The sequence below is a fragment of the Sceloporus occidentalis genome, unplaced genomic scaffold (genome assembly GCF_023333645.1).
Source record: "Sceloporus occidentalis isolate IW3139 unplaced genomic scaffold, rSceOcc1.0.p SCAF_6, whole genome shotgun sequence".
Classification (NCBI taxonomy): domain Eukaryota; kingdom Metazoa; phylum Chordata; class Lepidosauria; order Squamata; family Phrynosomatidae; genus Sceloporus; species Sceloporus occidentalis.
The window spans coordinates 106641854-106664571 of record NW_028316986.1 but is presented as its reverse complement, the minus strand read 5'-3'; the positions used below and the strand labels follow the sequence as shown (position 1 = coordinate 106664571).

The 22718-nt window shown below is 41.8% G+C and overlaps 1 protein-coding gene across 1 annotated transcript in view; it reads right to left on the bottom strand.

The window, feature by feature from the left end:
• SEC63 (SEC63 protein translocation regulator) overlaps positions 1-22150 on the bottom strand; it is a 52129-nt gene extending 29979 nt beyond the window's left edge. Inside the window, exons 1-5 of the mRNA XM_089530634.1 lie at positions 22008-22150; positions 9991-10090; positions 8059-8173; positions 2465-2577; positions 344-405 (exon numbers count right to left, since the gene is read on the bottom strand). Coding sequence (XP_089386760.1) covers positions 344-405; positions 2465-2577; positions 8059-8173; positions 9991-10090; positions 22008-22131 — 514 coding nt within the window. The 5' untranslated portion in view covers positions 22132-22150. The remainder of the gene's footprint in view (positions 1-343; positions 406-2464; positions 2578-8058; positions 8174-9990; positions 10091-22007) is intronic.
• Between the last annotated feature and the right edge of the window lie 568 nt (positions 22151-22718).

Genomic DNA, 22718 nt, shown 5'->3' with positions numbered 1-22718 from the left:
TATAATACTCTTTGAACAATCTTTTATTTTAAGAGGTAATCTAGCAATAAGGCCTAGTGCAGTGCACAAAACAGAAAACTGCAGTTTGCCCAAGTAACTTTGGGCTATATCACTACTTCTAAACCAGTAGTTCTCAGACTTTAGTATCTAGATATTTTGGACTTCAGCTCTCAGAATCCCAAGCCAACATAGCTAATAATTTTGTGTTTAGCTGACACAAAACAAATAAGGAAACTGTAAACCTGCAACAAAGAGAATGAGCAATACAATAAAACAAAACCACAGGGCAAAGGCTGAGATACTTATTAAACAAAGAGATACATAGAATAATGTGCAGGACTACCTTGTGGACCATCAGGATTGCCGAATTCTTCCCAGTTTTTTCGAGATTCATCATCCGTTAAACTAACCAAAAAAAGAGAACAGCATGTTAGAAAGATTGTTTCCTTGCTTGGTGATATTTTTCTTTTTCATTCATATATTCTGGTCCTAAGGACTGTGGTATTTTTTTAAAAACTGTTAATCCTTAAGAGGCAGAGGAGGTCCAATAACACTGCTAAAATACATATAAGTTCAGAATCAGCTTATTCAGAATTAACTGTAGGAGAGTAACACTGTAATTATAATAATAATAAAATATAAAATTAAAAAATAATTACTATACTAAAGAAAAATGGTCTCTAGTGGCTTATGGCTGCAGCCTGAATCAGTTGGAATGGGGTTCCCATGTGTTCTAATTAAACCAAAATAGAACTTGTCATAAAATTACTGTACTGAATCAAGATGACTTGTTTAACTAAACTACAGTGATGGCCATTCTCAATTCAGACTAAAGATAAAGTACACTGAAAATGTAAAGTAAAAGCTTCCAACTTTCTCCTCAAAATTACACTAAAGTAGGGGGAGTGCATATTTCTGAGTTTCGTAAATGTAAATAAATCACCATTTAGTGTTATAGCAGATCACTGTCTGTTCAAAGAAAACAAAGTAAGTGCTAGCAAAGCAAAAATTCTCATTTCATTTGAACTACTCTATCGTGCTAAAATAGCAATGAGGAACATGTGGCTCTCCTAGAGTGTAACTCCCCTCAGAATTAGCTAGCATAGTCAGTGGTGAAGAATAGTGACACCAGCAGTCCAACAACATTGCAATCCTCTCTTTGCTACAATATACATACTTTAAGCTACCCAAACAGACACTTAACACATGACTGGCAATAAATTTTGCAACTCAGGGGTATAGTTTGCACAGAAAATTCAATATTCAGCCCATTGTTCACACTTTGTTCATTCCTGCAAACATGCCAGTTAAATGTACCCAGCTGATGTTTTGTTTAGTGTACTATGCAAACCTGGAATCTTGGTTTGCTGCTGCCTTTAAAAGCCAGAATCAAAAAACAGTTTTTATCACTGGTTTACAAACCCTGGCTTATCAAGGAAGCAACCAAACAAGATTCCCAGCTCAAACAGTACGCTTAAACCAGGGATGGGAAAATTCACTGGGTCTAAGGGACTACAACCATCTTATGACCTGCTAAGTACTACCAAATTTTAGCAGCAAACTGGAAGAGATCATTAAAACAAGCAGGAGATTCTTGTTTAATTGGGTTTTCCTCGTTTCCTACTCAGTTTTCATAAAATGGTCCCAAAAAACATTTAAAGCAAGCCTTTTCTGCTTATTTTAAAGCATTTTAGTGGTATGCTGCAAAATTTTAATAACAGTTTTCTGCAGGCTAGGGTTGCAATAGGAGCCCTGGTAGCACAGTGGTTAAATGCCTGTACTACAGCCACTCACTCACAAACCATAAGGTTGTGATTTCAATACCAGAAAAAGAGCTCAAGCTCAACGTAGGCTTGCATCCTTCTGGGGTCACTAAAATGAGTACCCAGATTGTTGGGGGCAATTAGCTTACACTTTGTAAACCGCTTAGGGAGTGCTTAAGTGCACTGATAAGTGGTATAGAAATATACTTGCTATTACTTGCTATATGTGGCCCATAGGCAACATTTTCCCTGCCCCTATCATAAATCAAACATTGCCAGATTGTTTAGATGTAACCCTAACAGAAGGAGCAAAGTGGGAGTGAATGGATAAGCAGGCAATTTATTCACAATAAGCTAAGACATTCTAGAATCCTTGTTTATCATAAATGCAGATACCATTTTGGCCACAAATATGTACAATCTTTAAAAAGTCCGGTGGGAAAAATAAGTTTAGCTCTAATCTGGCTAATGGATGTAAGTACTACACCTCATCATCACACTAGGATGTTAGGAGGAAGTATAGAAATGAGTTGGGGTAACACAGAATTAATGCAGGTAACATTAGGCTGGAATTAGAGCAACTGGTAGATGCCATAAGCAGACCAACTAGTTCAAAGATTTCAATCAGGATGTCAGTATCTTTTGTGTGTTCACTTGCATCAATTGCTCTTCTCACGAAGAAAATTTATTTAAAAACTTACGCTGCATAAGCCTTTGCAATCCTCATAAACATAACTTCATCTCCTCCTTTATCTGGATGGTATTTCAGTGACAGCAAACGGTACTGTTTTTTAATTTCTTGCAGAGTTGCTCCCTATTCAAGAAAGAGGATCATATGAGTTAGCTAAAGTACATTAAAGTTCCAATCTAAGACACCACTTATTTGTATGTATTCCTACTGAATTCAATACTTCTGAGTAGATATGTTTGGAACTGCACAATGAACTTCAGCAACTGTACCATATTTGAAGGAAAGACATACCGGGCTTCATATACACAAATATTTTTCAATGATTTTTGTGTAATGATGATCAAACGCATGTAACAATTGTACCACTCAAAGTATGTTGCAATTTGTATTGTTATTTGCAAAATACATCAAGCTGCCTAAACCTAAGCAACAACAAAAAAAACCTTCACATGACTACTGTGCCACAATGGATACTACTTCTATAGCCCCCCCAGTATATTCCTCTATGCTGCCACAGCAACCTTTTGCTGCTGTTTCTCAGCTTTTGGATATGCATAAGCATATTTATTTTAATTTACTTCAATTTTCTTATGTTTTCTGGCTTCTGTAACCCATTTTTAAAACTCTGTTGAAGGATAATATTGGCACAGTACAGACTGGCGCAAAGCGTGGGCCTGGGGCCAATTTTAGGGCTCGGGCGAGTGGAGCATCCGCATGCTCCCGGGCCCTACTCGGCTGTCCAGGATCTATCATGGCTCGCCACCATCCACAGGGACCACAATGATGATGTACGTGCGGCGCAACATCCAAAGGCGCTGTGCTGCACATATGTCATTGGTGCGTGCGAGAGTGGCAATGGCGCCCCACGTGTGACGCAAAAAGAACCCGCCAGGAGCAGGGGGTTTTTTAAGCCTCACGGAGGCTGCAGCATTTGTTTGCTATGACCTCTATCTGGGAGAGAAAGGACCTTTCTCCCCGTCTGTCTAGGCCCATTAAGACGTGTGTGTGTGTGTGTGTGTGTGTGTGTGTGTGTGTGTATATGCAGTCATTCTAGTCTGTCCCCTGTTTCTAAGCTCCTGAATAGTTTAAGTTTTACAAAAATCTCCTACTACCTACTCACATTTTAGACATTCCACAAGGTATCCAGTGGCATCCGCATTAAATACCCAAAAAATAATATTGATATAATCAAATATACCAATGACCTTATTAAAATAGCAACATGAGACATACATTTCACTTTAAAATGTAGTGCTTAGACAGGAGGATAAAAAAATTAAATGTACGGCAGGGTCTTGCCATCCACTAAAATTGAAGAGCAAGAGGTCCACATGAACCCGGATCAGGAAGAAGTTCTGAAATCTGAGTTCATAGAATCACAGAATTGTAGACCTGGAAGAAACCACAAGGGCCATCCAGTCCAACTCCCTGCCATGCAGGAACTCTCAATCAAAACATCCCTGACAGATGGCCATCCAGCCTCTGTTTAAAGACCTCCAAGGAAGGAGACTCTACTACACTCTGAGGGAGTGTGCTCCACTGTCGAACAGCCCTTACTGTCAGGAGGTTTCTCCTCAATATGACATCCCTTCAAATATTTAAACAGGGCTATCATATCATCTTCTCTTAACCTTTCCTTCTCCAGGCTAAACATGCCCAGCGCCTTAAGTCATTCCTCATATGGCATGGTTTCCAGATCCTTCATGATTTTAGTCACCCTCCTTTGGACATGCTCCAGTTTCTCAACGTCCTTTTTGAATTGTGCTGCCCAGAACTGGACACAGTATTCCAGGTGAAGCCTCACCAAAGCAGAATAGAGTGGCACTGTTACTTCCCTTGATCTAGACACTATACTTCTATTGATCCAGTGTAAAATTGCATTGGCCTTTTTAGCTGCCTCATCATACTGTTTACTCACGTTCAACTTCTGGTCTACTTGGACTCCTAGATCCCTTTCACATGTAGTCTCCTAAAGCCAGGTGTCCCCATCATATATCTATGCATTTCGTTTTTCTGCCCTAAGTGCAGTACCTTACATTTTTTCTGTGTTGAATGTCATTTTGTTAGCTTTGGCCCAGCTTTCTAGTCTATTCAGGTCATTTTGAATTTTCATCCTGTCCTCTGGAGTATTAGCTATTCCAGCTAATTTGGGGTCATCTGCAAATCTGATAAGTATGCCCCCAATTCTGTCATCCAAGTCATTGATAAAGATGTTGAATAGCACTGGCCCCAGGACAAAGCCCTGTGGGACCCCACTGGTCACTTCTCTCCAGGATGAAACGGAACCATTGTTGAGCATCCTTTGTGTTCGGCTGGACAACCAATTACAAATCCATGTAACAGTTGCCTTGTCTAGCCCACATTTTACAAGCTTGTTTCCAAGAATGTTATGGGAAACCTTGTCAAGGGCCTTACTGAAATCAAGATATACTATAGCCACAGCATTCCTTTAATCTACCAAGCTGGTATTTTTTATCAAAAAAAAGGGATAAGATTTGTCTGGCATGACTTGTTTCTCTGAAACCCGTGCTGACTTTTTGTGATTATGGCATTGCCTTCTAGATGTTCACAGACTCTCTGTTTAATGACATGCTCTTGAATCTTTCCTGGTATTGATGTCAGACTAACTGGACGATAATTGTTGGGATTTTTTCCCTTTTTGAAGATGGGGACAATGTTTGCCCTCCTCCAGTCTGCTGGGACTTCTCCTGTTCTCCAAGATTATTGCCAATGGCTCCGATATTACATTTGCCGGTTCTTTTAATACTCTTGGATGTAGTTCATCAGGTCCTACAGACTTATATTCATTTAGATTAACCAGGTATTCCTGTACTTTCTCTTTGCTTATTCTGTGCTGAATTTCCCCTATTCTGTCCTCTGCTCCATTATCCTCAGGTTGAGCACCTTTGCCTTTTCTGAGAACACTGAGGCTAAGAAGATGTTGAGTAATTCTGCCTTTTCTCTGTCCTCTGTTAGCATGTTGCCATCTTCTTCATGCAATGGCCCTATCATTTCTTTCTTCTTCCTTTTGCTACAGACATATCCAAAATGTCCCTTTTTATTGTTCTTAACCTCTCTAGCAAACCTGACTTCATTCTGCGCTTTAGCTTTTCTGACATTACCCCTACACATGCTTGCTATTTCTTTGAATTCCTTTTTTGTGATTTCCCCCTTTTCCCATTCCTTATACGTGTTCCGTTTAAAACTTAGCTCAGTTGAAAGTTCCTTAGTCATCCATCCTGGTATCTTGAGACACCTCCCATTTTTCTTTCTCACTGGAACTGTTTTAAATTATGCCTTCAGTATCTCCCATTTGAGAAACTCCCAGTGCTGAACTCCCTTCTCTTTTAGTATTCCTTACCACGGAATCACCCCCAGCATTTCTCTAAGTTTACTGATATCAGCTCTCCTAAAGTCTAGAATGCATGTTTGACTATGCCTGGCTTCTTCTTTCCACTGTATAACAAACTCCAGGAGAACATGGTCACTTCCACCTAATGATCCCACCACTTGCACCCCATTAGCCAAATCATCTCTGTTGGTTAGGATCAGATCTAAAATAGCTGACCCCTTTGTTGCCTCTTCCACCTTTTGGACAATGGAATTGTCTTCGAGGCAAGTGAGGAATTTGCTAGACCTTGAGGATTTGGCTTAGTTTGACTTTCCTCAAATATCAGGATAGCTGAAGTTACCCATCACTACTACATTTCTCCTTTCTGGTCATCTGTTCTAGAAAGGCATCATCCAATTCCTCTGTCTGACTTGGGTTCTGTAGAAGACTCCCACAATAATATCCCTGTTGTTTCCCTCCCCTTTAATTTTTATCCAGACGCTCTCCACCTGGTTTCCAGTATTGATGTCCTGGATCTTTTCACTGGTGTAAATATCCCTGACATATAATGCTATTCCTTCTCCTTTGATGTTTGGCCTATTTCTCTTTAAAAGGTTATACCCCTCTATTCCTACATTCCACTCATGAGACTCATCCCACCAGGTTTCAGTGAGGCCTATTATATCATATTTGCTTTGATGTATGAGGAGTTCAAGTTCATGTTAGGCTTACTAAGGAGTACAACTCACACATCCCCACCACACCCACCTCTGAAGGTGGTGAAGCCTGTAACAGGGCCTCAGATGTTGAACGTATCATGCAAGTATGTTCATGTAGGTAACTCTCTTAGAGCTTTATAGGTAATAATCAATCATGACTTGTCCACAGAAACAAATCAGAACTGGAAATGAAAAAGAGCTCACATAATACACACTGAAGATTAAACCCAGGAACGGCTATATTTTAAACCATTTGAAATTTCCACTTTTTGCATCAATAGAGGCCCAGTACAGACTGGCATTCTGCACTAGCCTGGGGCCAATTTTAGGGCTCCGTAGGGCTGGGCGTCCATACATGCCCTTATGATGCCCTTAAAAAGAAGCTGGCTAGGGAGCATGTTGGTGCTGTGACATGGGGCTGGCGTGGCACCAATGAGGGGGGAAAATGGGCGGCATGGAGCCATCTGTATCCCCCCTGAGTTTTTAAATAAAGAGATGTGGTGGCTCAGCCATTAAGATGCCAATTCTGTTGATTGCAAGATCGGCAGGTCGAGACCCAAGTGCTGCATGATGGGGTGAGTTCCTATTGCTAGACCCAACCTCTGCCAACCTAGCAGTTTAAAAGCGTGTAAAAGTGCAAGAAGACAAACAGGTACCACTTCGGTGGGAAAGTAACAGCATTCCAAGCAATCATGCTGGCCACACATTCTGCAGAGTAGTCTTTAACAACGCTGTCTCCCTTGGTTTAGTGACAGAGATATGCACCACACACTATAGTCGGAAACAACTTGACAATTTTTACCATTACGTTTCTTAATAACTTTCAAATACAGTCCCATGAAGAGCATACTGCAATATCCAACACAGATGTGATTATGTGATCGTTTAAGGGGAATGTAACCTCATCCAAGACAACCCACATGTCCAAGCCCAGATCAAAAATCTCTCTCTCTCTCTCTCTCTCTCATACACACACACACACACACACACACACAGAGAGAGAGAGAGAGAGAGAGAGAGAGAGAGAGAGAGAGAGAGAGAGTCTTGTAGATATTAATTCTCAACTTCTGTGCCCATAAACAGTCCATCATCACTGCATTCAGCTAGTGATTCAGAACAGAGGGGCTTTGGGAAAAATGGGGGTGACAGTTTTCTCCCCACAGCATCGGATCTCTAAGTAAAACAAAAAACACCCAGAAGCTAGAATTGCTTAACATACATCAAAATACATTTTTTTTACATAAAGTAGTTTGTGCCAGTTTTCAAATGAGAAATACTACATATTGATAATACTTTAGCCTCCAAAAGGACTGAATTTAGAAGGCATTTATCAATTGAAATGGACCTACAGTACTTCTCCCGTTCTTCTGCAGCCAACCCCATTCATCTGCTCTAGACCATCTGATGCAAACAGGGGCACAATGGAGGGGAGAGGTAGGGAAAGTCCATTCCCATGACACTGGATGGTGCCTAATTACTTCATGTACTCTTGAATGTACCTGGGAATTTATTTCAAACAGAATTAAATAATAAATAGTGAAGGATATTACTTACTTGGTCTAAACTTAATACTTCATATGGGTTGTATTCATGATATTCTCTGTCTGTTTTGGAAACTTTGTAAACAAGAAACAATAAGAGTGCCCATCCAGCAAGCAGAATTGCCTTCCTGAGAAAATGAAAAAGATTTTTTTGAAAGAAGCATTTTTAAATGTTTAAAATTCTGAATGTACCATATTTTCCGGCGTACAAGATGACTTTTTAACCCATGAAAATGTTCTTCAAAGTTGGGGGTCATCTTGTACATGGGATTAAGCCCCGGCCTGCTCCCACCTTCCCAGGCCCAGGCCTCCGCAGGGGCCTGGAAGGAGCGCATGGCCACCGCGATCACCGCAATCACAGCCGGGCTGCTCCCTCCTTCCAGGCCTCTGAGGAGGCCAAGGCCTCTGCAGGGACCTAGAAGGAGCGCATGGCCGCCGCGATCGCCACCGGGCTGCTCCCTCCTTCCAAGCCTCTGAGGAGACCGAGGCCTCCGCAGGAGCCTGGAAGGAGCGCATGGCCCCCACGATCACCATGGTCGCGGACACGCTGCTCCCTCCTTCCTGGCCTCTGAGGAGGCTGAGGCCTCCGCAGGGGCCTGGACGGAGCACGTGGCCCCCACGATCACAGCTGGGCTGCTCCCTCCTTCCTGGCCTCTGAGGAGGCTGAGGCCTCCGCAGGGGCCTGGAAGGAGTGTGTGGCCGCCGCGATCGCCACAATTGCAGCCAGGCTGCTCCCTCCTTCCAGGCCTCTGAGGAGGTCGAGGCCTCCGCAGAGGTCGCGAGGGAGCGCGGCCGGCGCGAGCACCACTGGCCTGCTCCCTGCTTGGATTTGGATGAGGGGTAGTCTTATACAGCGAGTATATCCCAAACTCTATATTTTAACCAAAAAAAGTGGGGGTCGTCTTATACACCCAGTCGTCTTATACGCCGGAAAATACGGTAAGTTGCTTACTATCAAAGTATATGTTGTGTTTTATTACAGGCAACAATGATAAAAGAATCTTTAAAGCAGTTACACAAGATCAGCACTGCCTATTGAATAAACTGATAGTCCCCAAAATGTTCAGAATATATTCTCAGTTTTAAATTCTACTATTAAAAAAGATTGCTAACAACCTCACTAAAAAAAGATTTAACAACAAAACAATTAAGATCCTCATAATAATAAATACTAAAACATTTTAAAAGGATGCACTGTCTGCACACCCTTCCTAAAGGCAATGAAAAGGAAGACTGACAGCAAATCTGGAAGAGTGTATTCTGTATTCAACAGTATGAGAGCAACATTACAAAAAGTCCTCTTCTGCCTGTCCATCAACTAGGGTTCCACAGCAGTTTCTCGTAAAGATCTTAATTGCTTAAACTCTTTATCCCTATTCCTTAAATTGTGTAGAAAGCAATGGTGAAACCAATGTGGATTCCTCAATACTGACCTTCACAGTAAACATTACTATTAATTTAAGCCAATGGTTTCCAAGTCCACACAAGTCCAAACAAGAACACATCCACCCACTACTTCTCTATGACTGTTATCAGCAGTGGTAAAGAAACTGTCCTTCTGGAAAAGACTTATCCTTGGGAACACCCAGAAAGCTCCTAATCCCAGAATCTCCAAAGCAGTTCTATAACTACAGTACAGTACTAGATTTAAAGTGACTATGAATACAATTGTTTAAAGAAGATTTATGAATCCTAAAATATTTCACCTAGTAAAATTATATTATTATTAGAAACTCAGTCTTTGAAGTATGGATCGTCTTCCTCAGCTTCTTTACATTTATGACCTCAAAAGCCCATTCACAAGTCTTCTAGGACCTACTCCTGTAATAACATTAAGAGTCTGGCATAGTATTATTGAACGTTTGATTTAAATTTTAATATAAAATTAATACAGCTCTTATCAAAAAAATAAGAATCTACATCTTACATACCAAAACATACTTACTTTATGGTGGGAATTATATTCTGCTGGGGTTTTAACAACCGTAATCGATACCACAGGCATCTTCCATATACTTTTCTTAAATTTTTCAAGCGAATTTGCTCTGGTGATGGAACAAGAGAGAAAGGAAAAACATTTTAATGTTGGGTAGCAGCAGAACAACCTGTGAACATGGATCTATTCTTGAATCTGCTGAAACCTTAAAGAAAAAAGTATTTTGTCACATTGCATAAATAATCTGGTCTGACACCACTTTAACTGCCATGGCTCAATGCTATGGAATTCTGGGAATTGTAATTTTCTGAGATATTTAGCCTTCTCTGTCAGAGAGCTCTGGTGCCACAACAAACTACAATTCTCAGAATTTCATACCATTGAGCCATGGAAGTTAAAGTGGTGTCAAACTAGATTATTTCTGCAGTGTGGATGCAACCTATGAAGGAAAATATTTCTGCTCTTCTGTCAACATGAACAGCAGGTTTGTGAAAAGGGAGGCACAGCTGATACCTCCTATGTGGTTAAATACTTCTCCCAGCAGCTGCAGTCCAAAGAAATTGATCTTTTACTTCCCAAAAGGAGGTGCATGTTCATACCTCATCCTCTTGCCTTATATTAAAGTTACAAATTAAGCCAAATATGCAGTTTGAAATGTCTTTTCAGTGTTGCGACATAAATCTCAGCTGAAAGCTGAAAAAATTATTTAAGTGTACTCATTATGCCAAACTACACCGTTCATGCTCATTCTTTTATATCATCATCATCATCACCATCATCATCACCATCCCCCCCCCCACATTTCTCCTGATTGGGATTCAAAGCAGCTTACAGCATAAACTAAAAAAAGCAGTTAAAACAATATGAAGTACAAAAGTTAAAAAGCATTAATAATAACTTAATATTAATAGTAACTTCTATTTATATCCTGCCTACTCCAATTAAAACACAATTTTTAAAACATTAAAATGTTAAACAATATAAACCGCTTAAAATGCACAATGCATATTAAAACAGCACACTCCATTACACATCACACCACCCCAGTCAGCCAAGACTGAAGGCCTGTTTAAACAAGGAGCTCTTTAGCTGCTGGCAAAAAGACAACAGAAAAGAGGCAGATGGAAACTTGTCAAGTGGAGGTTCGAAGGCCTAAGAGCAGCCACCAAGAACACTTGCCTCCATGTCCCTACCAACCTAGCCTAGGAGGGTGGTGGGATGGATGGAGACAAATCCCTCTTCCTAAGATCGCAAGACTCATATGAAGAGATAAAGGTTTTCAAATAGTCTGGACCTAAAGGGTTTGGTAAGTCAAAACCAGCAATTTCTAAGTCCAAACCAGAAATGGACCAGTAACCAATGAAGCTGTTCCAACAAAGAAGTTATATTCCTTCAGAACAAACACGCACAAACTAGAATAATATGAGATTTTATATTAAACTGTAAACAGTTATTTTCTGGGCACAATTCTTAAGTACAGAATTATCTGCATCTGAATTCAAGATCTTTACTGACATGAAAATAACAGACATTCAATCTGTTAAACCATAGACCATTGAAACTAAACTACTGAAGATGGCTAGGAAAATCTCACTATTTTCATGTCAGATACCAATACAATTGTTGTAGATCCATACAACAGTAATACTGCAATTCTGAATAAATGTGCATGCAATATGCAAGCATATACAAATGACTTACTCTGAAGAGCTTCTGAATCAAGGGATCATGCACCCTTTTGCTAATTTAGGTTCAAAACACACTGCAGAAATAATCCAGCTTGAGACCGCTTTAATTGCCCTGGCTCAGTCCTAGGGAATTCTGGCAACTATAGTTTATTGTGGCACCAGAGAAAGCTAAACATCTCACAAAACTACAGTTCCTGGCATTCCCTAGCATTGAGCCAGGGCAGTTAAATTGGTCTCAAACTGAATTATTTCTGCAGTGTGTTTTGGACCTTAGTACCACTTAGGGCTAAATGACCGAACAATTGCCCCCCACACACACACACACATTTCACTCTAGTTGGGTAGTATACCTAAAGGACATGATGTGGTAGTCTGTTCTGTTTTCACTAATTAAATGTCCTTTTATCATTATGTTGGCAGATGACTTTAGAAGAACAGTCTAGAATGTGTAACTTTCCAAGCCATGTTGGACTAGAAATTCCATTACCTCTGAGCACTTGGGCATGCTGGGGAAGGCTAACAATAGTTGGGGCCAAAACATCTGGAAGATCATAGATTCCCATCCATTTTTCAATCTACCTAGTAAGTGCTCTTTCTTTCATGTGAAGACAAATCTAGCAGATGCTTCTACTGATAGAAGTGGAGAAAAAGAGATTTCATAGAATCATAGAGTCAGAAAAGCCCGCAAGGGCCATCCAGTCCAATCCTCTGCCATGCAGGAACTCTCAATCAAAGCATCCCTGACAGATGGCCATCAGCCTCTGCTTAAAGACGTCCAAGGAAGGAGACTCCACTACATTCCGAGGGAGTGTGTTCCACTGTCCAACAGCCCTTACTGTTAGGAAGTTCCTCCTAATGTTGAGGTGGAATCTCTTTTCCTGTAGCTTGCATCCATTGCTCCAGGTCCTAGTTTCTGGAGCAGCAGAAAACAAGCTTGCTCCCATAATATGACATCCCTTCAAATATTTAAACAGGGCTATCATATCACCTCTTAACCCATCAGTTCCCTTCAGAGACCCTGAAGAACAGTGTGGAAATGGTACAGGTAGTAGGAACAGCTTACCTACCTCTTCCACTAGCACATGGTTTTGTTACAGCAGCGTTAGGAATCATGTAGCCTTCCTGAGGTTGCTGGCATGCAGCTCTCAACATTCTTCAACTTTGATTGTATTGCCTAAGGATGCTGGGACTTGCAGTACAACACAGCAAGAGAGCTGCATGATTCCTACCCTTGTGCTGGGGCAGGGATTCAAAGAGTCATTCCATTAATGAAAGAGAAACACACCCTAACATCTGCAGTTGTCCAGACTGAAATTTTTACCGGAGTATCCATTTAACATGTTTGTCATAATTTTTGCTCTCTCTACATAGTCAAGTGTCCTAGGTGTTGTTGTTTTTTATCCACACACCTGAAAATATTAGGCCCCGCACAAACAGGCCGTTTCGTACGTACTCCATACGTACTAGGGTTGCCTGGGGGCGTCTCTTTTAGACGCCCCCAACCCTAGTACGTACAGAGTATGTACAAAATGGCGGTGCCCTGTCCACATGGGCATCGCCATTACGACGTCACGGCCGCACCGCCTCCAAACTATAGCTTGAGCTAATTAACGAGTCCAATATACAATTTGTTGGTAACTGCCCTCGAGTCGATCTCAACTCATAGCAACACTTTCAATAAACAAAAATATGCTATATATTGTAAATATACAATACCAGAAACACAAAGCTGTTATACTGAGATCATCCTAGATACTATGCAAAAGCATATATGAATATTCTCAACATTTGTTGCTAATCATACCAGCTGCTTCCTTCAATTATCAGCTACATGTTCTTGAAGAAAGTGTCACCATCACAACCCACAAAGAACACACTTTTTTAAAAATAATAACATCTATGACATGCTTGGTTGGTTTGTCAACAGATATTTTTTTCCTAACTCAAGGTTCCTCAGACAGCATTTATATTACTTTTTATCAAAGTAAAAGCAGATCTATTTAGACCTTTAAAGATCTGCATAAACCTTCATTAACTAGTTCTGCCAGTTTACTATAAAAGTCTATACAGTATCATACACTACTGCAAAATAGTGAAACCAAGCCTCTCTTCCTACATGTAAATCTTCATCATATGATTTGTTAAAGCTATTCAGATTGTGATTTTTCAAGGAACTGACATAATGAAAAAAATGTGTATTATCAGAATTATGGCTTCAATTGTATAAATACTGGAAAGTGTCTCAATGAAGTCATCAGGCAATATTTATGAATAACTAAGCACATTTGTTATTAAGTGGTAAAAATATTTCAGCTCCGCATTTAAACCCAAATTTATAAGCATACTGTGACCAAAAGGTGCTACAAATATCAAGAGTAAGCAAGCAGACAGCTTTTGACAAAATTAAATATCTACTGTGGCACAAGTCCTTATTACTGCATTAATAAAAATGGATGTTCATAAAAGCCAAATAAGTCTCTCATAAACCAACAAAATCTGATTTATTCATAACCCAACCACTGTGTTTAATGTGCCACACTCAGATATACATGCACAAAAACACACCTTTATCACCTTCTCAGGCGATGTGATTCATGTTTTACCCAATTCTCAAATGATCTATTTTAAAGCCAAGTTCATACTAAAAGTAAGTTTTAAGGAGTTCTTTCAACCTCTAAATTCTTCTCTGTTTAACCTTTACAATATATTTGCATTGAAATCCTTTAACACTGAAATTGTTCTTGAGAGAATGTTTATTCTTTTCACAATTATTGCTTCCCACAGAATCTCCTAGTTACTTTTGTTAACTAGCTATCCATCACATTTTTGAAGGAAGTTTAATTCAACAGGACAGCTCAACAGGCTTCCTGATAACACTTATTAAGAAAAATAAGACTACCATGTCAAATTCATTTGTGTGTGAATGCACTCATGCAAATACTATATATGCTGACAAATGTTAACACCACCTCAATTTTGGTCATGTGCAAGTCCTAAGGAAATAGTACATACACAAAAAAGTTTCTGGCCCATAAAATTGTTTGCTTCTCTGTTAACCTCAGTGTATGTGCTTATTCTCTAACTATTTGAAACTCTTCCATGCCTGGTCACTACAAGTAATTTTCACTTGCCATTAGGTAAGACTAAGTATCCAACCAAGCCATGTCTTTTTTCATCATCTGGGACTAAAAGCTAAAGAAAAATAAATGCGCACATGAACATAAAGAAATCCTATATTGTACCAAAGAAAATGATATAAATGAATATTGACAAAGTAACTCTTTATCCTGCATTTAAATATGTGGTACATAACTTTGGTGGACAATAAATTGCCCTTTTCTAGATAAAATGACCATGACTTTAAAGACTTTTTTAAAATGGTTTTAATTACATGAATAGTTTAATTGTATATTTTTTTTGTATTTTTAGTTGTTATCTGCATTTTTTCATTATTTTTTGTTAGCTAGCCTGAGTCCCAGTTTTGGGGAAAGCTTGATACAAATGAATGAATGATTATAATTGCTTTTGAACAAAAATGGAAAATATACATGCACAACACAAATTCCAGTAATGACATAGCCACTTATAAAAGTGGAAGCTTGCCTTAGTAGCAGTACCATCCTATCAAACGCTTGAAAGATTTTGTCCCTACACTCAATATGCAAATAGAATAATGTAGCAGAAACATACTACGTCAACCAATGATCCAGCACCAAAAAGTGCAACATAATGAGTTTAACAGAAAACTGGGACGTGCTAGCTGTAACTACACTTGACAGTACACATTGACATGCACTACTTTGTGTAATCAATGCATGACATCAGCAAACAGAGCAGTTGGCAATACACAAAGTGTTTACTACGATGAAAAACCTATCACCAACACAGCTATACAGAGCAGGACACTGAAATGCAAACACCTTCTATCATAGAACCATAGAGCTGAAGCAGTTCTCTGATCTTTTTTGGTTGAGCATTCCCAGAATATTGTACTGGAGATTACTGCTCATCCCCTGGGCATCTGGCTATAGCTGTCTTCCCCAACCAGGCATCCTCCAGATGTATTGGAATGCAATTTCCATCATCCCCCAACCAATATGGGCATTGGATAGAATCAGAGAATTGGAAGAGACCATAAGGGCCATCCAGTCCAACCCCCCGCCAGATGGCCATAGCAAAATAGAAATAGCAAAATAAGGACTCAGCAAATGCAAATGGGAAACCACTCAGAGTCAGGGGCTTTCCCAGCAGATAATGATCACCAATTAACAGACATTAATCTTCTTTTGCATTAGCCTCCCAGCCTGAGGCCTGCCATCAGCACAGAACAATATATATGCTAATCACTCCTGCACTCCCTGGCTCACACAGTATATATAGACTCACTTTTTGCAGGCAAGCATTCTCTGAAGATGCCAGCCATAGATGCTGGTGAAACATCAGGAAGAAAATCTTCTAGAACATGGCCACATAGCCCGAAAAACCCACAAAAAAACCATGGATGCTGGCCATGAAAGCCTTCGACTTCACATTCCACTTTGTTTTGAATTAACCATTTTTCCCATGACATAGAAACTGAGGAGACTATGGCTGGGTACAAAAGTTCCACTTCAACTGTGAATTAACCAATTTCCACAACATACGAATTTATGGGTTAGTCTAATGACAATTGGTTAAGAACCTGGGATATGAAACCAAGTTCAATCATGGCTTGCTTTATCATTGCTTGAGTGTGGAGGTCACAGCAAAATGTGGAGACAAGCTTATCCATGCAACATCAAAGCACAGTTTGGTATTACATCTGAAGCATGTAATAAGGCATCTGCTTTGAATATTTAGAGAAAAGCAGTATGCCTATTTGCTATTACCTCTTTCATATACTTGCTTGACCACTCTGCCTATTCCCAAATGTAAATGAGCGGAAATTGTTAAGCATTCTGGTTTGGGGGTAGATCTAACCATGTACAACCGATCTGGCAGAAGCAGATTTCTCTGTTCCTTCTTCGTGACACAAGCCACTCCTTGAATATGCTATACAGGGGATTGGGGACTCCTGCTAAATGTATTACTGTACAGCTTCTTGCTGGGGAAGGCAGTAGGAAAAGAGGGGAGACCGTACTACGATTGATTAAAATCAAGGAAGCCACAGTCCTTAGTTTGCAAGACCTGGGCAGTTGATAATGGGAGATCTGCCAAATCTCTCATTCATAGGGTTGCCATAAGTCAAAGTCGATGTAACAGCAGATAACAATGACAATAACAGCTGTGATGCAGAGGGAGGGGGAAATCCCCCCACAAAAAATTGGACAGAAGTCCTTTTTATGAACATCTTCTGCCAACATAGCCCTAGATTCACTACACTGCCATAGAAGTTTTGATTTTTATAGTTTTTAATAATACCAGGGAAGGAGACTATAAATGCAAACAAGGAATTGAATTATTCTTCTCTGTGGCTTTTCCTGGAACAGGAACAGCTTGCTTTCTTTTGAAAACGAAGCTGAAGACCATCTTGTTCAGAGAAGCGTTCCCAGGCACTGCGTGATTATCATTTGCTGTTTGATGTTGTTTTTGTTGCCTGTTTTATTGAACCATTTCCTGTATTGCTATGTATTTTATATGTATTATCCTATTATTTCTTAGATTGTACACCATAGGCAGGTTTACTCTTTTATATTGATTGTTTTATGTACAGCGCTCTGCAAATCTACAGCGCTATATAAATAATAATAATAATAATAATAATAATAATGGACTACATGTCGAATCTACAGGGAGCACCAAGACATGGATAGTGATATCGCCAGTTTAGGATGAGGAAGCATCGTCCAGAAGAATAAGGTTTTAAGCCTGTGAAAGCTTGTAAGGACAACTTTATCAGGTAAGTTTTGCCCAGCTGCACCTATTTCTGCAGCAGGCAGAACTGGACATAATCACATATGCCTTAATTATATCAAGTATGGTACTCTAATGCAACTTGGTGTCTGTCTTTGAGATGTATCTGTAAGTGTAAATTAGTGCAAAATACTGCAGTTAACAGTCAGTTTCATGAAGCACATAATTTAACTGCTACTCCAATGAACTGACTGAGGCCGGTTACAGACCGGCACTTTAGTGCGTGACGAGCACGCACTAGGGTTACAAAAGGGCGGTGCTTCCGCACCGCCCTAACCCTAGTGCGTGCTCGTCATGCACTAAACGGCGGCGGCCCTTCCATACGGCCGCCGCCGTGAGGACGTCACGGCCGCGCCGCCTCTAGACGGGGCGATGCGGACGTGACATCCTTGCTCCGCACCAGGGCGCTTAGTGCGCCCTGAACACGGAGCAGGAAGGAGCTCCGTTTCGGAGCTCCTTCCTGGTTTAGTCCACTGGGCGCAGCCTTCAGACGGCTGCGCCCAGCGGACTAAAAGAGAAAGGGGCCAAGCGGCCCCTTTCTCCTTCTCCCCGCTGCCGCGGGGTGTCTTTAGGGCTTGAAGCCCCAGGGACACCCCTTTTCAGGCTGCAGGGAAGCGGCCTTTTGCTGCTTCCCCGCAGCCTGAAAAGCGGCGGATCGGGGCCTCAACGGCTGCCGCTCTGCACGCTGAGGCCCCGATACACCGGGGAAAGGGGCGGGTGCAGACTGCCCCAAATGGGCAGTCTATAACCCGCCTGTGTGTTTATTTTCAACTGAACTCAAGACTTTGTTAACTTTACAGTTGTCAACAGCTTAGAAACAGTAATCTGAAAAACTACAAGCTCCCACATTCTCCTGTCTGTTAACTCTGATCTTTAAGACAAGCTCTGTTCCAGTCTCATTACCAGAGGAATAGGTGACAGGAGGATGAGAAATTTTTTCCCATCAAAATACACAATTGTGGGAATTTCTGCCCCAGATAAGATATCTCTTCTCACTTTCATTCAGGCCATTTGGGTGGCTCTTAATTTTTGCTACTGAATATTATGCATATAGCTACCCACCACATTATTTGTTGTTGTTGTGCCTTCAAGTCATTTCTAACTTATGGCAACCATAAGGTGAACCTACCACAGGGTTTTCTTACCAAAATTTGTTGAGAGGGATTTTGCCCTTCCTTTCCCCTGAATCTGAAACTTGCCCAAGGTCACCCAGTAGATTTCCATGGCTCAGCAGGGAATCAAACCCTGGCCTCTCAGGTCATAGGCCACCAATCAAACCACTACACCATGCTAGCTTTTGAAATAATATGTATTTAAACATATTAAGAAAATGCCTTTCTTTGTTTCTTTCCCAAGACCCTATTTTATATCATCTCTTGCTGCTTGTGCTCCCTCTTACGCTGAGTTAACTACCTCAAATTTCCAATTTCACAGAGTCTGCTAGGAAGCCAGCCTATCAACAAGAAGCTACAGAACAGAGTATACAAGGCTAATACTGAGTGTAAGTAAGTGCATGATAAAATAAAGGTAATATAAAGAGCAGCCATCTGGCTTGTACTTACTCCCTTATAAGAGGAAGTAGGAAAACAGCACTATTGGCTGCAGCCCATTGAGAAACGTATCCTCTGGAAATGACAGGGCATAGCAGTAAAAGAGTGTGTAGCCATCTGACAATGGTGTACTGTGGCAAAGATGTGAAAAATAATGATTGAGACTCATTTTGTAGGAGTCAAATAAATACAGACATAAAACAAGGTAGGAGAGATCTTCAGAAGCATGACTGGAGTCAGTAACTACTTACTACATGGCTTGTTTACTCCAGAGCATTCTTGGAATTTTCCCAATAGCTTCTTAGGGGCCTGGAATTGAAACCAGTGATAGTGCACAGACTGTGGTTTAGTATCAAGTTGCACATTCATTTGCTTCTCACTAATACAAAGGCTACAATGAAGGAAAGCTTGTATCAATATCCCACATACTCTGGAGGCCAAGTTGAAATGGCATGGATCACTGCTTTACATCTGTAGGTCTAAGGCTTATATTCCCTAGGCAGAGTCAGGGTGCACAGGCAAGGATATTTACATGAAGGCTACCTGTCCCTTAAACTCTATTGGATTTGAACTGTCAGAAAGCACAAACGCAGGCATCCTCTTTTCATCATGGAAGCTGCTAATCCAATTTACAAGCCAAGCTGCGGTAGATAACCTATTTCCCTAGGTTAATGAAGCACAGCATATGTGACTAGACTAGAGTCTTGAACATACAGTATCACCCAGACTGGTTGTGCTATGTTCACCTGAAGCTTTAGTATGCATACTAAGCAGTTACACATTTGTTGTTGTGTGTCTTCAAGTCATTTCTGTCTTATGGTAACTCTAAGGCAAACTTATAATGGGGGTTTTCTTGCCAATATTTATTCAGAGGAGGTTTGCCATTGCCTTCCTCCAAGGCTGAAAGCGTGTGACTTTCCCAGTGGGTTTCATGGCCCAGTGGGGAACTGAACACTGGTCGCCAAAGTTGTAATTCGACACTCAGACCACTATGCCAACTGGCTCTCAAAGCAGTTATGCATACAGTGCATCTGCATTATATGCGGCTTTGAGCGTACGTGCTCAAGCCACGGGGAGCGCACAGGGCACAAGGGGTGGCACGCTCCATTTGAATGAATAGGGGTGCGCCCCTCACCGCGCCCATTTATTTGAATGGGCCTCAAGCATAGGCAAAATCTGCCTTACGTGGGGGGTGGGGGAGGTTCAACTGTACACATACATTTTTCTATGCCCTCTAATAGCAATGCTATTCAAAGTACATTTTTCTGTGGACCAGAGGTGATTCATGAGCCATTGGCTGCCACTCTGTAACAAGTTTCCTGGAAAGAAAGAAACAGTTGTATCCAGTAGATATAATAACTATGGTGCCAGTCCCTGGTCTGTTGCAGGGAAGAGGGAGACCCTACTGGTCCTATACACCATACAGCACCAGTCTGAACCCAAAAAGGGACCCTCAGAAGACCCTTCAAATGCTATAATACTATGAACCACAGACTCCATGAAAAATCCAGAAGCCATGCAAAAACAAAACAAAACAAAAACGACATTGATTCTTGAGGCAGAAGTGAATTACTTCTCTGGATTTCCAGCGCCCAAAAGGTCAACATGCTAGATGACAGGAAAAAGAGAGAAACAGAAATAAACTTCACAAGGTGCTATACATGTTATGCTGTTGTTGTTGTTGTTCTTGTTGCTGTGTGCCTTCAAGTCCTTTCTGACGAATGGTGACCCTGAGCCTATTCCCTATTACCATCTGTGCGTGGTAATAGGGAATACAACGGCTTGTATGATTCTAACTTTTGTGCTCAGTTGTATATCTTGACATTTTAGGATCTTTTCTAGTTCTTTCATGGCCACATTCCCCATTCTTAGTTTTACTAGGTCTAGCATGGTAATAGGGAATACTTGATCTGCGGTACTTGATGGCTTTATCTGCTATAGGAACCATCTGTTCGACTTCTTGGCTGTCAGGCTCAAAATGGAGGAGGTTTTGGGACAGGAAAAGCAGAGATGGAGATGAAAGGCAGGTCATAGAATGTAATAGAGTTGGAAGAGACCACAAGGGCCATCCAGTCCAACCCCTTTCTGCCATGCGGGAACCCTCCATCAAAGCATCCCTGACAGATGGCCATCCAGCCTCTGCTTAAAGACCTCCAAAGAAGGAGACTCCACCACACTCCAAGGGAGTGTGTTCCACTGTCAAACATCCCTTACTGTCAGGAAGTTCCTCCTAATGTTGAGCTGGAATCCCTTTTCCTGAGCTTGTATCCATTGTTCCGGGTCCTGTTCTCTGGAGAAGCAGAAAACAAGCTTGCTCCCTCCTCAATATGGCATCCCTTCAAGTATTTAAACAGGGCTATCATTTTACCTTCTTTTCTCCAGGCTAAACATCCCCAGCTCCCTAAGGCGTTCCTCATAGGGCTTCATGGTTTCCAGGCCCTTCACCATTTTAGTCGCCCTCCTTGGACACACTTGTTTCTCCACATCCTTTTTAAATTGTGGTGCCCAGAACTGGACACAATATTCCAGGTGGGGACTGACCAGAGCAGAATACAGTGGCACTATTACTTCCCTTGATCTAGACACTATACTTCTATTGATGCAGCCTAAAATCGCATTGGCCTTGTTAGCTGCCGCATCACACTGTTCACTCATGTTCAACTTGTGGTCTACTTGGACTCCCAGATCCCTTTCACACGTAGTTTCATTCAGCCAGGTGTCCCCCATAATCCTATATCTGTGCATTTCATTTTCCTGTTTAAAGGCCTCCAAGGCCCGGCCTTCAGGGGAGGAAGGGAGGGGGACACAGAGGGTCAGTGGCTGAGGAGGAGGAGGAGGAGGAGGAGAGGGAAGGCTATCTTTCCCCTGCCTGCCTCCCTCCCTCCCTGGGGCTCACCTGCGTGCTGGTCCCTGGGCCACAGGTAGTAGGTGGCGGGGATGACGATGAGGGCCACGAAGCTGGTGAGGAAGTAGAAGAAGGTGTTGCCGCTGTGGTCGTACTGGAACTGCTGCCCCGCCATGACAGCCTCCTCCTCCTCCTCCTCCTCGCCCCGCCCCCTCCTCCTCCGGCTCGCGCTTGCCCTCTCGAGACCCCTCCTCCTCCTCCCTAATCTCGCTCTCGAGCTCGGCCCCGGCAGCAGCAGCGGCGGCTGCGGCGGCCTCTCCGCCGATCTCGCGAGAGCATTAGCTGCTGGGTGCGCGTGCGCACTCTCGTCCTCTCTGGCTTTCCCCTCCCCCAGCTCCTCCCCCTCCCTCCCTCTCCAGGGAGAAAGAGAAAAAAAGAGGAGACGTGTCCCTGCGCAAGCGCCGTCACTACTATCGTGACGTCATACGGCGGCGCTCTTGCTGCGGTGTGCTCGGATTGGCTGCGCGAGGCGCCCGCTGTCCAACCGACGCTGGGAGCTTCGCGCGTGCGCAATAAAGAGAGAAGGGAGCGTTTAAGAGTACTGTATGCTTTTGGCCACCAAGGCTGAGGCTTCTGGGAGATGGAGTCCAACGTCCCTTATTAAAGGGCCCACAGTTTGAGGACCATTGCTGAACCCTTCATATTATAGCAGTAGTCCCCAAACTGTACTCTGTAAAGGAATTCTTTGGACTTCAGCTCCCA